The sequence below is a fragment of the Scomber japonicus genome, chromosome 19 (assembly GCF_027409825.1).
Source record: "Scomber japonicus isolate fScoJap1 chromosome 19, fScoJap1.pri, whole genome shotgun sequence".
NCBI classification, from domain to species: Eukaryota; Metazoa; Chordata; class Actinopteri; order Scombriformes; family Scombridae; genus Scomber; species Scomber japonicus.
The window spans coordinates 25,323,763-25,338,537 of NC_070596.1; the positions used below are offsets into that span (position 1 = coordinate 25,323,763).

The 14,775-nt window shown below is 40.3% G+C and overlaps 1 protein-coding gene across 1 annotated transcript in view; it reads right to left on the minus strand.

The window, feature by feature from the left end:
• clip1b (CAP-GLY domain containing linker protein 1b) overlaps nt 1–14,775 on the minus strand; it is a 54,139-nt gene that overhangs the window by 22,228 nt on the left and 17,136 nt on the right. Inside the window, exons 10-13 of the mRNA XM_053340613.1 lie at nt 14,540–14,701; nt 13,595–13,690; nt 8,996–9,053; nt 8,802–8,899 (exon numbers count right to left, since the gene is read on the minus strand). Of these exons, the coding sequence (XP_053196588.1) occupies nt 8,802–8,899; nt 8,996–9,053; nt 13,595–13,690; nt 14,540–14,701 (414 nt within the window). The remainder of the gene's footprint in view (nt 1–8,801; nt 8,900–8,995; nt 9,054–13,594; nt 13,691–14,539; nt 14,702–14,775) is intronic.

Consider the following 14,775-nt stretch of genomic DNA (forward strand, 5'->3'; position numbering starts at 1 on the left):
ACTTTTAGCTTCATGTTGTCTGCTATTTATACACACTGGAGTACACTAATATGATTAAATGCAGCTTTTTCCCTCCTGAGAACCAAAAACAGCTGTTCAGTTATCAAAACACGCTGTCCAAATTATTCATTTTCAGCTTTAACCCTCCTCTTGTCCTCAGGTCAAGGAAGGAAGGAAGGAAGGAAGGAAAGGAGGAAGAAGGGAGGGAGGGAGGGAGGGAGGGAGGGAGGGAGGAAGGAAGGAAGGAAAGGAGTAAGGAGGGAGGGAGGGAGGAAGGAAGGAAGGAAAGGAGTAAGGAGGGAGGGAGGAAGGAAGGAAGGAAGGAAAGGAGGAAGAAGGGAGGGAGGGAGGGAGGGAGGGAGGAAGGAAGGAAGGAAAGGAGTAAGGAGGGAGGGAGGGAGGAAGGAAGGAAGGAAAGGAGTAAGGAGGGAGGGAGGAAGGAAGGAAGGAAGGAAGGAAAGCAGTAAGGAGGGAGGGAGGGAGGGAGGAAAGGAGGACCTCCTTCTCTCTTTCTTTCCTTCCCTCTTTCTTTCCTTCCTTCCTCCCTTCCTACCTTCTTTCCTCTGTCCTTCTTACCTTCCTTCCTCCCTACCTCTTTTCCTTTCTCCCTCCCTCCATCCTCCCTTCTTTCCTTCCTTCCTCCCCTCCTTCCTTCCTTCCTCCCCTCCTTCCTTCCTTCCTTCCTTCCTTCCTCCTTTCTTTCCTTCTTCCTCCTTTCCTTCCTTCTTACACCTTTCTTTCCTCCCTCCTTTCCTTCCTTCCTTCCTCCCTCCCTTCCTTCCTTCTTCCCTCCCTCCTTCTCTCTCTCTTTCCTTCCCTCTTTCTTTCTTTCCTTCCTCCCTCCCTTCCTCCCTTCTTTCCTCTCTCCTTCTTACCTTCCTTCCTCCCTACCTCTTTTCCTTTCTCCCTCCCTCCTTCCATCCTCCCTTCTTTCCTTCCTTTTCTAAAACAAAGCATGAGTAATAATTCATGTGTTGCTCTTTGGTCTTGTGTGTTTTGTGTGTTTTGTGTGTTTTGTCTCGTGTCTTCAGGCTTTTTTGTTCTTTTGCTGTCACAAATAAAAAAAAAACCCCCTCTCTGGAGTTTCATCATATTTCAGTGTGTTGTCTAACTGCAGCAATACGGCGGTTTATTGTGAGTAGGTCACGAGCATTTAGGTCAACATTGTCACACACACAAAAAAAAAACCCTAAAACAAACCCCCAGTGTTTGTTTGAACACCGAACTTAACATCCAGCCTGAAAACAACTTCATTAGCCTGTTTAACGTTTACTGTTGTCCTCGAGTCAAGGAAGGAAGGATGGGAGGGAGGATGGAAGGGAGGAAAGGAAGGAAAGGAGGGAGGAAGGAAGGAAGGAAGGAGGGAAGGAAGGGAGGGAGGGAGGAAGGGAGGAAAGAAGGAAGGAGGGAGGGAGGGAGAAAGGAAAAAAGGAAGGAAGGAAGGAAGGACGGAAAGAAGGACTGAGGAAAGAAGGAAGGTAGGGGGTAGGAAAGAAAGAGAGAAGGAGGGAGGGAGGACGGGAGGATGAAAAGGAAGGAAGGAAGGAAAGGAAGGAAGGAATGTAGGAGGGAGGGAGGAAGGAAGGAGGAAGGAAAGGAGGAAAGAAAAGAAGGAAGGGAGGAAGGAAAGGAAGGAAGGATTGAGGAAAGAAGGAGGGTAGGAGGGAGGGAGGAAATAAGGAAGGAGGGAAGGACGGAGAAAGGAAAAGAGGAAGGGAGGAAAGAAGGAGGGAAGGAAAGGAGGGAGGGAGGACAGAAGGAAGGAAGGAAGGAAGGAGGGAGGAAGGAAGGACAGGAGGAAGGAAGAAAGGGGGATGGAGGAAGGAAAGAAGGAAGGGAGGAAAGAGAGAGGAAGGACAGACGGAAGGAAAGAAATCCTAAATGTCAGAATACCGTTCTTCTCCTTCTGCAATACGTCTTATTTCATTTATCTTTAAGCCTAAATTGTACATTTAAAGTCATATTTATTTTACTCTCCTCACGACAGGAAGTTGTAGGGGTTTGAATCCACCGACAGGCAGAATGGATGGATGAGTGGGGGGGTTAATGTGGTTAATGTTTGGACAGTGAGCTGAAGTCTTAGGGGGATGAACTGGGGATAAACCAGCTGGGAACCACTGATCTACTAAGACCGGTCTCATCCAGTGTGTCAGTTCTAGTTTAGCCGCAAATAAACATGACATCTGGCTCCTGAATCATCTTTTAACGGCCAATTCTACACAATTTAATTATTATTTCAGTGTAAAAGCGGTAAAAATGTATGTAGCAGTCATTTAAAACCTGTATTATATAATTTTTTTGGCCACTAGGGGGCAGCAGAAACAAGATATATCATCATTAACCCTACTGTTGTCCTCGAGTCAAGGAAGGAAGGATGGGAGGGAGGGAGGAAGGAAGGGAGGAAGGAAGAAGGAAGGAAGGAAGGAAGGGAGGAAGGGAGAAGGAAGGATGGGAGGGAGGAAGGAAGGAAGGAAGGAAGGAAGGAAGGAAGAAGGGAGGGAGGGAGGGAGGAAGAAGGAAGGAAGGAAGGTAGGAGGGAGGGAGGGAGGGAGGGAGGAAGGGAGCAAGGAAGAAGGAAGGAAGGAAGGAAGGGAGGAAGGGAGAGGGAGGGAGGGAGGGAGGGAGGGAGGGAGGAGGGAAGGAAGGAAGGAAGGAAGGAAGGAAAGGAAGGAAGGAAGGAAGGAGGGGAGGGAGGGAGGGAGGAAGGAAGGAAGGACGGGAGGGAGGAAGGAAGGAGCTAAACTCCTGAGCTAAATATCTGGCTCTTTAGCTGCTAAAAGCTCCACTATGTTCACCAGCTTCCTCTAAAAACGACGCTATGAGAGCGCTGAGAGTGAACCAAAGCAGTAAAGTTGCAGCCGGACAGCTAAACAACGAGCTGAAACTTACTAAAACTGCAAAATCAAGTCATAAGTTTGCAGATTTGTCACTAAGAGCAACTACTTTTACATCCTACATACGTATTTCACCCATTATTAATATAAAACTATTGATTAGAGCAGCTTTAAATCGGATATTTAATGTGAATAGTGTAAGACCCAAACCAGAAAGGAAAACAGTAACACTAAAACAAGAAACAGTATTCCATAAATAGACCGAAAAGATATAAGAGGTCATTATTTTAAATCTTGGCTAAAAAAAAAAAAGAAAAAAAAAAGCAAAGGCAGCTCTTTACTGACTCATCCTCATGACTCTTCAGCTGTTTCATTTTTACATCCATTTATAATGAGTTCAATGAAGCGAGAGTGAAAGTATGAGAGCGCTGGCTTTAGGGGGAAAAGAGGACAAAACGTTCGCTTATAACTGCAAACTGTTCAATTCCCCCCTAAGTCTTTTTCTTTTTTTTCTTTTTTTAGAAATATAAAAGCAGTTAAAAAGAGTGGACTCCGTGCTTTCACTGCTGTTCTCTCTCTCTCTGTTCTTGTTTACCGCTCCACTTAGACGACATGTGCAAAAAACAGTCGGCTGGAAATATAAGAGCATAAATACTAAATGAGCAGAGCAGCAGCGTTCGTGTAGCTTCAAAAAAAACACACTTAAACAGCACACACACACAGGACACACACACATAAGAGTTAATAGGCAAGCTAAAAGGATTAATTATTATGAATGACCAATTGTTTTGATTATGTAGGATACAGTTTATAGATTGGCTTGCAAAAAAAGAAAAAAGAAAAGCTCGACAATATTTATCATTATTTGATTTGCATTATAGGTCTGCTCAACTGTCATCTGGTCAAAAACTAAATCTATTGAACCCATTTAACTTTTTTGGGTCAATCTTTACCACTTGTATGAGGAATGCACAGACAGACTATTAGATTGTGTTATGGTTGCTATAGATACAGGTTGTTCTATGGTTGCTATAGATACAGGTTGTTCTATGGTTGCTATAGATGCAGGTTGTTGTATGGTTGCTATAGATACAGGTTGTTGTATGGTTGCTATAGATACAGGTTGTTGTATGGTTGCTATAGATACAGGTTGTTCTATGGTTGCTATAGATACAGGTTGTTCTATGGTTGCTATAGATGCAGGCTGTTCTATGGTTGCTATAGATACAGGTTGTTCTATGGTTGCTATAGATGCAAGTTGTTCTATGGTTGCTATAGATGCAGGTAATTTTATGGTCGCTATAGATGCAAGTTGTTCTATGGTTGCTATAGATGCAAGTTGTTCTATGGTCGCTATGGATGCAAGTTGTTCTATGGTCGCTATAGATACAGATTGTTCTATGGTTGCTATAGATGCAGGTTGTTCTATGGTTGCTATAGATACAGGTTGTGCTGTCGTGTATAAGTGAAGAGTAACTAATTTTAAACATCCTACATGTTATTACACACTTAACATAAAGAGGACAAAGATAATATAATTTTTAATGTGTTATATTATACTTGTAATTATCCACTAAAAAGTCTTAAAAATAAATAAATGTTAAATAAATAAAATAATTCTAATAAGCAGTATTTAAAAAGGTAACTACATCTTCTATTCACTGCAAACAAAATAAAGCCCGATAGATAAATCAGGCCGGCTGACGTTTCTCCTCTCGGTGCAGCTCATCAGCTCATTGTAGATATTTTGGATATTTCTGTGTCAGCTGATAAATGACAAGAAACTGAAGTACAGAAAAGGCCAAAGATACATTTAGAAACTGTGTCACTTAGTTTTTCTCTCTACTACTGTAACACATCCTAGTTTTTAAAAGCTCTCAAATAATGAAGTGTAATGCGCAACAGTTCATGTCATTAGAGAGTCGTCTAATTGGTCCCAGATTGATCCTGCAGCCTGACAATGACTGTAAACATCCATTCAGAGTCATAAAGAAGTATCTGAGTCAACAAGACAAATACTGATATCATTTAAGGTTCTGCTGTTTACTCGACTTTTTATTAATTTAACTACATCCTCACTTTACTTTTATTACCTTAAACTTCTGCACAGTTCTGTATGTGTGTGTGTTTATATGGGAAATGTGTGAATTGTTCTATTTATGGAAGGAGGAGGGAGTAAAGAAAGAAGGATGGAGGGGAAGAAGGAAGGAAAAATTAAAGAAAGAGGGAAGAAAGAAGGAACAGTCAAAAGAGAGATGGGGTCAATTTGACCTGGGAGGACGACAGGAGGGTTAACAACACTAATACATCTTGTTTACAGATTATTATTTATGCCATTGAACTCACCGCTGGCCCTTTCTGCTGCAGCCATTCACCATCTGATTTTACACACTTCTATATAACGCTTAATAACTTCTCATATAAGCTTTGCAGAACTATGGTTAATAGCTTATAATAAAGAGGACCCTTACATTGTTAAATATAAAAGCATAAATTACTGAATTTATAACTCTCCATAAAATTACAGGACATTAAATTCACTATTCTCTTTCCACGCACTTACATTTTAATATTCTTTTACAGTGAACTTAGTGAAATATAATAAACTTCTACTAGAGCTATAAAACTATTAAATTCTCATCTTTATATTTCCTGATTCCCACACTTCTTATCCACTTATGTGCTAAATTTCAGGTTGATATGTAAAAGTATTAAAGTTTTACGAGGTAATTATTAAGCAGTATACCCAGGCGTACTGTTTCCTGTCATTTCACTACTATAAACTCTATAATTAACCATAAAATGCCAATAAATCAAGGTTATAATGTTGCTTTAAACCTTTAAACACACCACATAACTCTATTTTTCCATATGTTCTTTATATTACTCTTCTTCTATTACTACTACTACCAACTCTTTTTTTTTTTTTTTTTAAATGTAGTGCTCTCTGATAGTGACCAGCAGCAACAGAAGATCGACTATTTCAAAACTGTTAAGCTTGAATGAAAATAAAGGAGACGAGCTCTCTCTGAATAGACGTATTGAACCCCTGCGGGAGCGAGCATTGTGTGTGCATGTGTGTGTTAGTAATGTTTTAACAACATCACATCAGCCTGAAGGCACAGCTGCACTGGGAGAGCTTCTGTAAGAATGAATGAAAGCACACTAGGGGAAAAAAAAAAGATTAAAAATAAAGGCAGGTTTATAAAAAGGAAAGGCGATTTAAAGGCCACATTATTTAGTTATGACATTTTAAACATTTTAGATAACTATTTTTTCCCCCTATTTCCTTTTCTAGAATACCACTAATCATTTTGTTGGAAAGTGTTGACAGTCAGAAGCAGATTTGAGCTATCTTATTGAGAATCAGCAAATGCCAACACAGCGATTTATCATCCGCATCTGGTGTTATATTAGACTGTTAGCTGCAAACCGAGGCACAAGACTGAGAAACATCAGCTCTATGGCTTCATTATAGTGGGAGGAAAACAGTATGGAGCCTGTTTACAGGAAGGTGATGACATGTGAGTTAACGCTGCTGTCGTCTGTTTGGTTGTAGATGTGCAGAAGTGAAGAAATACTGAAGTAATGTAACAATAAAACAATGTAAATATCCACAAATACAAGTAAAAGTCCTGTATTTGGAATAAAAGCAAAGAAATACATCAGTAACATGTACTTAAAATGTAAAATGTAGTTAAAGTATTACAGTAAAAGTACTGCAGTATTATGAGTGATGTAGTATGCAGTATTACAGTAAAAGTACTGCAGTATTATGAGTGATGTAGTATGCAGTATTACAGTAAAAGTAGTGATATATTATTATATATGACATCATTAGATTATTAATAGTGAAGCATCAGTGTTAGAGCAGCATGTTACTGTTGTAGCTGCTGGAGGTGGAGTTAGTTTATACTACTTTATATACAGTTAGCTAGTTTATACTACTTTACATACAGTTAGCTAGTTTATACTACTTTATATACAGTTAGCTAGTTTATACTACTTTATATACGGTTAGCTAGTTTACACTACTTTATATACGGTTAGCTAGTTTATACTACTTTATATACAGTTAGCTAGTTTACACTACTTTATATACAGTTAGCTAGTTTACACTACTTTATATACAGTTAGCTAGTTTACATTACTTTATATACAGTTAGCTAGTTTACACTACTTTATATACAGTTAGCTAGTTTACACTACTTTATATACAGTTAGCTAGTTTACACTACTTTATATACAGTTAGCTAGTTTATACTACTTTATATACAGTTAGCTAGTTTACACTACTTTATATACAGTTAGCTAGTTTACACTACTTTATATACAGTTAGCTAGTTTATACTACTTTATATACAGTTAGCTAGTTTATACTACTTTATACAGTTAGCTAGTTTATACTACTTTATATACAGTTAGCTAGTTTATACTACTTTATATACAGTTAGCTAGTTTATACTACTTTATATACAGTTAGCTAGTTTATACTACTTTATATACAGTTAGCTAGTTTAGTCCAGTGGTTCCCAACCTAGGGGTGGGGCCCCTCCAAAGGGTCAGCAGATAAATGTGAGGGCTGCTGAGATGATTAATGGGAGAAGAAAGAAGTTCTGATACACAAATGTATATTCTTTGGTCTGATGTTTGCTTTTTGAGAAGTTTTATCTCACACATTATGAAGTAAGAAAATGTTTGGGAACTACAGGTTTAATCTTTTATAATGAATCAGAATTTATAATCATCATATCAAACATGTGCAAAAATGTAATATTGTCAAATCAAATCGATATCTTACAAAGTTAAAGTCTTTTTAATACCAAATTCCCGCTTTTTGCTGCTGCACTTCCACCTCAGCTCAACAGGGAAACTTAAAGTCTGTAACTCTTCTTGTTTTTTCATCACTTTCACTAAAAACACACTAGAAGATTATATTTTAATATTCAGTATGAACAGAAGGGAAGGATTACAGCAAGGAAAACCTCTTTTATTGTTCATATGAGTGAACTTACCCAGAGCTCCAAACACCGCTGCAGCACTTTGCAAAACTTTATCTGACTCTAGCGGGGCGAAGAAAATAACTCGAGTCTATTTCTGTTTCATTTCTGAAGCTCCGACAGAGAAGATGGAGCAACACAGACGCTCCTCTACACTGCTGGAGACACAACAGTAAAAAAAACACAGCTGACTACTCTTCTTCTTTATTTTATGTCCTCACTCCAGAAAACAAACACCAACATCTGCTTTTTTTTTTTTTTTTTTTTTTTTTCACAAAGAAACATTTAAACTGTTTAATTAGTTGGTAAATGACACTTTGATTTCATTAATCTCATGCAGGGAAAAGACTCTAAGATGCTTCCAGATGAGAGCAGTTCACTTTTTTATTTATCCCTCCTGTTGTCCTTGAGTCAAGGAAGGAAGGGAGGGAGGAAGAAGGAAGGAAGGAAAGGAGGGAGGGAGGAAAGGAGGGAGGAAAGAAGGAAAGGAGGGAGGGAGGAAGGAAGGAGGGAGGGAGGAAGGAAAGGAGGGAGGAAGGAAAGAAGGAAGAACGACAGGAGGGAGGAAGGAAAGGAGGAAGAAAGGAAGTAGGGAGGAAAGAAAGGAGGGATGAAAGAAGGAGGAAGGGAAGAAGGAAGAAGGAAGGAAAGGAGGGAGGGAGGAAGGAAGAAGGAAGGAAAGGAGGGAGGAAAGAAGGAGGAAGGGAAGAAGGAAGAAGGAAGGAAAGGAGGGAGGGAGGAAGGAAGAAAGAAGGAAGGAAAGGAGGGACGGATGAAAGAAGGAAAGAGGGAGGAAAGAAGGAGGAAGGGAAGAAGGAAAGAAGGAGGAAGGGAAGAAGGAAGAAAGAAGGAAAGGAGGGAGGAAGGAAGGAAGGAAGGAAGGAAGGAAGGAAGGAAGGAAGGAACAGTCAAAACGGACGGGGTCAATTTGACCCGGGAGGACGAGAGGAAGGTTAAGTGATCCTACCTGTGTTAACTTTGCGTTGAGCTCCGTCTCTCTCCTCTGACTCTCCTCTTTCAGGGTTTGATGCTCTTTCTTCGACTGCTCCACGTTCTGATCCAGTTCTGAGAGGAGAAAAAAAAAAACATCAATTATGACTCTCTCATCCTTGACACAGAGAAGCAGAGACTTAAGAGCTGAGATGCATGTGTTATATTTACCTTGCATGGTCTTCATCGTCTTCCTGTTCTCCTCTTCGGCCTCATCGAGCTTTTGTCTCTGAAATAAAAAAGGAGAGAAAACGTCGGCTTGACTCGGCGCTAATCATTCGAATAGTAACATTCCTTCACTTTGAGCTAACTGGGCAGAGTAATGACTAGCTCCAGAAAATATGTGAGATTTTTTGGGGGATAAAATACCTCTGTTAATGAGGCTACTTACACAATGCCCACGAGCTAAAACACCTCACATTAAGAAAAAAAAGAAGAAGAAAAAAAAACAAAATCTACAGTTACAGTTTCTACAGTGGAGATTTAACAAGGTGGGAATTTAAGGTTGTCAAATTTATAAAGTAGGGGAAATATTAAAGATATTAACCCTCCTGTTGTCAAGTCAAGTCAAGTCAAGTCAAGTTTATTTATAAAGCACATTTAAAAACAACCTCAGTTGAACCAAAGTGCTGTACAGATATTAAAATACAATATAATCACACACAATATAATAATAAATAAAAACAATAAATGAATAGTAAGAGCTCAGTTTAAAAAACTAAAATTTGTCCTCAGGTCAAGGAAGGACAGAAGGAAGGACAGGAGGAAGGAAGGAAGGAGAGAAGGAAGGGAGGAAGGAAGGAAGGAAAGGAGTTAGGAGGAAGGAAGGAAGGAAGGAAGGAAAGGAGTAAGGACGAAAGGAGAAGGGAATGTAGGAGAGGAGGAAGGAAAGGAGTAAGGAGGGGGGACGGAAGGAAAGAAGGAAGGAAAGAAAGGAGTAAGGAGGGAGGGAAGGAAGGAAGGAAGGAAAGGAGGAAGGAAGGAAGGATGGAAGGAGGAGGGAGCAAAGAAAGAGGGGAGCAGGGGAAGAAGGAAGGAAAAATTAAAGAAAGGAGGAGAGAGGAAGGAAGGAAGGAAGGAAAGAAAGAGGAATGAATGTAGGAGAGAAGGAAGGAAAGGAGTAAGGAGGGAGGACGGAAGGAAAGAAAGGAGTAAGGAGGGAGGGAAGGAAGGAAGGAAGGAAGGAAGGAAGGAAAGAAGGAAGGAAGGAAGGATGGAAGGAAGGAAGGAAGCAAGGAAGGATGGAAGTAGGAGGGAGCAAAGAAAAAGGGGAGCAGGGGAAGAAGGAAGGAAAAATTAAAGAAAGAAGAAGGAAGGAAGGAAGAAAGGAAGGAAGGAAGGAAGGAAGGAAGGAAGGAAGGAAGGAAGAGTCAAAACTATCTATCCATCTACTATTTCAGGCAATTTGGGGAAAAGTGTCCGGGGGCCTTTAAGCAGAAAGAAGCCCTCAATGATGAGAGGAAAGAAATAAGTGCACTTCTTCTTCTTCTTCTTTTTTTTTTTAAGGCTCCACAGAAATATACGAAACAAGGCTCGACCCGATGTTGATGATTATATGATCGCTGTCCAAAATAGCATCTCCACCCCACTTTTCCCAGGAAAGCTTTTTCTAAGTTTTTAAATAGCTTCACCAGATTATATTATAAATTCCACCAGGCTCCAAGATCATTTAGGAAATGAACCAAACTCTCAAATCATACTCCACGCATCAAACTCTTCTTTCTGGATCAATTAAGTAAAGCAGCATCATAATCGCTCTCGGTAAATAGTCACCTTAGTTTTTTTAATGTTTTTGTTGAGCTTTTGTGTGTATTTGTCTTTATTTCTTTACTCTTTAAGTTTTTATATTGTATGTGTTACGATTAGGCATGGGCCGGTATGAGAATCTGGCGGTATGATAACCATAAGTAAAAATATCACAGTTTCATGGTATGGCTCTAAAATGTTCCCAAAAGGTAGAAAAATAAAGACAGACATGTTAATTGAACCTGAATATACACTGTAATGACAGTGTGAGGGGTCGTGATACTCTACGCTGCAGCTGCACCACCTGAGGGATTTCTGACCTTTCCACTTCCTGTCTCTGACCAGACCAAAAACAGCTCATACCTTAGGAACGGTATGACAGTAAATTTGGCGGTTTCGGTTATCGTGGCTTTTTCAAATCGCGGTATACCTTGAACACGGTTATCATCCCATGCCTAGTTACGATAAGAGGACCATCCAACGAGCCCTTATAAGTTTTATTAGCTCCTTCTGCACATTTCTCTTTTGTTCATTATTGTTCTCTTTTCCTAATCTCGAAAAATTCTGCGTCTATTATTCTTTTTTTTCTTTTCTCTTTTCTGTGTGATAAATTAAATTAATTAAATTAACAATTAAAAGTATGGAGTTACAAGGTTTCCACCTGACGGCAGCTTCAATTCAATCAATTCGATCAATTAAGTCTCATGATCGACTATTTTATTTGTTAACCCTCCTGTTGTGTTCGAGTCAAGGAAGGAAGGGAGGAAGAAGGACGGAAAGGAGGGAGGGAGGGAGGAAGGAGGGAAGGAAGGGAGTAAAGGAAAGAAGGAAGGAAGGAAGGGAATAAATGAAAGAGGGAACGAAGGGAGTAAAGGAAAGAAGGCAGGGAGGAAGGAAGGAAGGAGAGAGAGAGGAAGGAACGACAGAAGGAAGAAAGGGGGATGAGGAAGCAAGGAAGGGAGGAAAGGAAATAACGAAGGGTGGAAGGAAGGATGGAGGAAAGAGGTAAGTAAGGAAAGAAGGTAGGAGGGAGGGAGGAAAGAAGGAAAGAAGGACAGAGAAAGAAGGAAGGGAGGAAAGAAGTAAGGAAGGAAAGAAGGTAGGAGGGAGGGAGGAAAAAGAGAAGAAGAAAAGAAAAAGAGAAGGAGAGAGGAAGGACAGATGGAAGGAAGGAAGGAAGGAAGGAAAGAAGGAACAGTCAAAACAGACGGGTTAATTTGACGCGGGAGGACGACAGGAAGGTTAATTTGACGGCTGTGTGATCAATGAGCAGAAGATGGAGAGCGCCATTTATGGAGACCAAGAGTCAAAAAAGAAAAGAAGAAGAAAAAAACTAAAAGAGAAGGAAGAGAAAGAAGCAGATGCAAAAAAAAAAAAAATGAGTAAGCTTTCTCAAAAAGGCTAAAAATGTAGAGGAGGAGGAAGTTGAAAATGGTTTCACACACTGACTCTATATAAATAAACAATATGACACCTCCCCAAAAGTGAAGCCAAATAGCTCCATCGCCCCCTGGTGGCTGGCTGCAGTATAGCTCATAAGTCCCGCCCCCTCCATGTTAGCAGATGGGACATGAACCCAAAATAAAAAAAATCAAAGTTCACCTCAAATACATTTCACTCAAAGATGATTTCTGTCATTTTAAGTCGTTCTTATCATGCTGATGTTTGTCCATGTGCTCATTTTTCTATCTGCTGATATGAAAAGGGGGTATGATGTCATATTTTTTATGAAACCAAGTGAATATTTTGGTTGTAAATAAATTTGGGATAGTTGTTTATAAATTTTACATGAGTTAATAGAAGAGTAGTGACAACAGGAGAGAGTAGGGATTTATAAGTATATACTTCTTCCGGCTCCTTTTTTAACACTGTTAGTCTTGTTTTGTTTTCATTTTTAATCTTTATCTGTTTTTATTCTCATGTTCTAAATAATAAATAATGATTGACGGCTGTGAAAGTAAAGCTCCTTTAGGTGGCGCCACTGTATTGTTCAGACTCTGGCTCCAAATGAGGTCACACAAGCAAGATGGTGGCTCCAAATAAGGAGATATTTTGGCTTCACTTTTGCATAGCGTCCATATTTATATACAGTCAATATTTTTTACATGACAGAAACAAAAATCTATAATTTTAACATATAGATGAAGCCAGAAAAGTTGCAGTCTCCATGTCTGAAAGTTGGCAACATCGCCCACTTTCTGAGTGTCATAAAACTGCATCTCTCAGCTTTATTTATTTTTATAACTAGTGCAGTGGCCATGCTAAATCTGTTTTTGCGTGTGTTTTTCCTACAAAGTCAGAGCGTGAAAGCAAGAGCGAGCGCTAGAGAGTGACTTACCGGGTCTGTTCTAAACCGCATACTTTCCTACTACTCGTACTAACTCTGAGGTCATTTGAAGTATGTAGTGTGTTTCAACTGTAGTAGTATGTGATTTAGAGTATGTGAGAAGTTCCTGGATGGTTTACTAGATTCTCCAGAAATGCAGAGTATGCATCAAGAGCTGACTACTCACACTCACATTACCCAAGATGCAATGTAACTTCTGAAAAAAACCCAAAATACAAACGTCACAGATCACCACCTCGGTGGTTTCAAGTTAGCTACAGCGAGGGTATGTTCGCTTCCTGTTTTCAAATTAAAAGCACCAATTCTATTGTTATGGTTTTCTTAATGTAGTATAGAAGTATGTAGTATGCGCTTTCGAACACAGCCCGTGTGTGTGTGTGTGTGGGTGTGTGTGTGTGTGACTATTAATGCAGCATGTAGAGAGCAAAGCTTCCTGATAGCTCTGCGTTGCTTCTTTTACCGATATATTTATCTCTATCTTTTACATTTCTTATCCAAACAACGTCAAACTTGGCACTGCTCTTACTCGCGCCTGTAGCAAGACACCTGTCACGTTTGAAATCAATCGGATGGACGGTTCGAGAGATATGCGATATAATAACAGACAGACGGACGTTCCTGTCATTTATAGATTATATTACCCCTTCACCCCTTCTCTAACTTTCCTCCATGCTTACCAGGCTGGTCAGCTGCTGCTCCAGACAGCTCTTATCTTCCTGCACAGACTGAAACTCCTTCTGTTTGCTCTCCAGGTCGACGCTCAGCTCGCTGACCTGCGGCGGCGGACACACAGCATATAGAGCATATGGTACAGAATGCAACAGGAGAAGAGCCATAAATTATTCATTATCACGACAGCTTAAACAAACCCACACTAAACAAGAACATATGCCTATTTACATTAGTGGTTAACAGGAAGTGGCTGTAAATAGAAAGTACAGCCAGTTCATGCCATAAATCAGGGGCGTCAAACATGCGGCCCGTGGGCCAGATCCGGCCCACTGAGGGGTCCAGTCCGGCCCACTTTCCTTATTCCTTATTCCCTTCCTTCCATCTTCCCTTCCTTCCTTTCTTCCTGCCTTCTGTCCTTCCTTCCTTCCTTTCTTTTTTTCTTCCTTCCTTCCTTCCTTTCTTTTTTTTCTTCCTTCCTTCTTTACGGTCTTCTTTTTTCTTCCTTCTCCTCCTTCCTTCCTTCCAACTTTCTTTCTTTCCTTCCTTCCTTCTATCTGTCCTTCCTTCCTTCCTTCTATCTGTCCTTCCTCCCTTTCTTCTTTCCTTCCTTCCTTCTATCTGTCCTTCCTCCCTTTCTTCTTTCCTTCCTTCCATCTTTTTCTTTCCTTCTTTCCTTCCTTCCTTCCATCTCTTTCTTTCCTTCCTTCCTTCTATCTGTCCTTCCTCCCTTTCTTCCTTCCATCTTTCCTTCCTTCCTTCCTTCCTTCCTTCCATCTTTTTAAGGATCCGGCCCACATGAGATTAAATTGGGCTTTATGTGGCCCTTGAATGAAAATCTTGCCACCGCTGCCATAAATGATGTGGGTTAGGGTTAGGGTTATGTAGTTGTTCGATTAAAGGAGAACAAAACATCACCTCTGGGAGTTTCTTCTAACGCTTTTATAACCAACCTTTTTCTCCTGAGACTGAACCTGAGCCTTGAGGTTGCTCATCTGTTGCTGGGACAGAGACACAGCATCCTCTTTCTGCTGGGAGGCTCGGAGCCTGAGCTGCAGGTCCGTCACTTCCCTCTCCAGCTCCATGATCCTGGAGCGCTCAGACACCGTGGCCACCTACAGCAAAACAAACGTTTAAAAAAAAGAGAGAGAGAGGGAGGGAGAGTGAAGGCGAAGAGGAAAGAACCTGG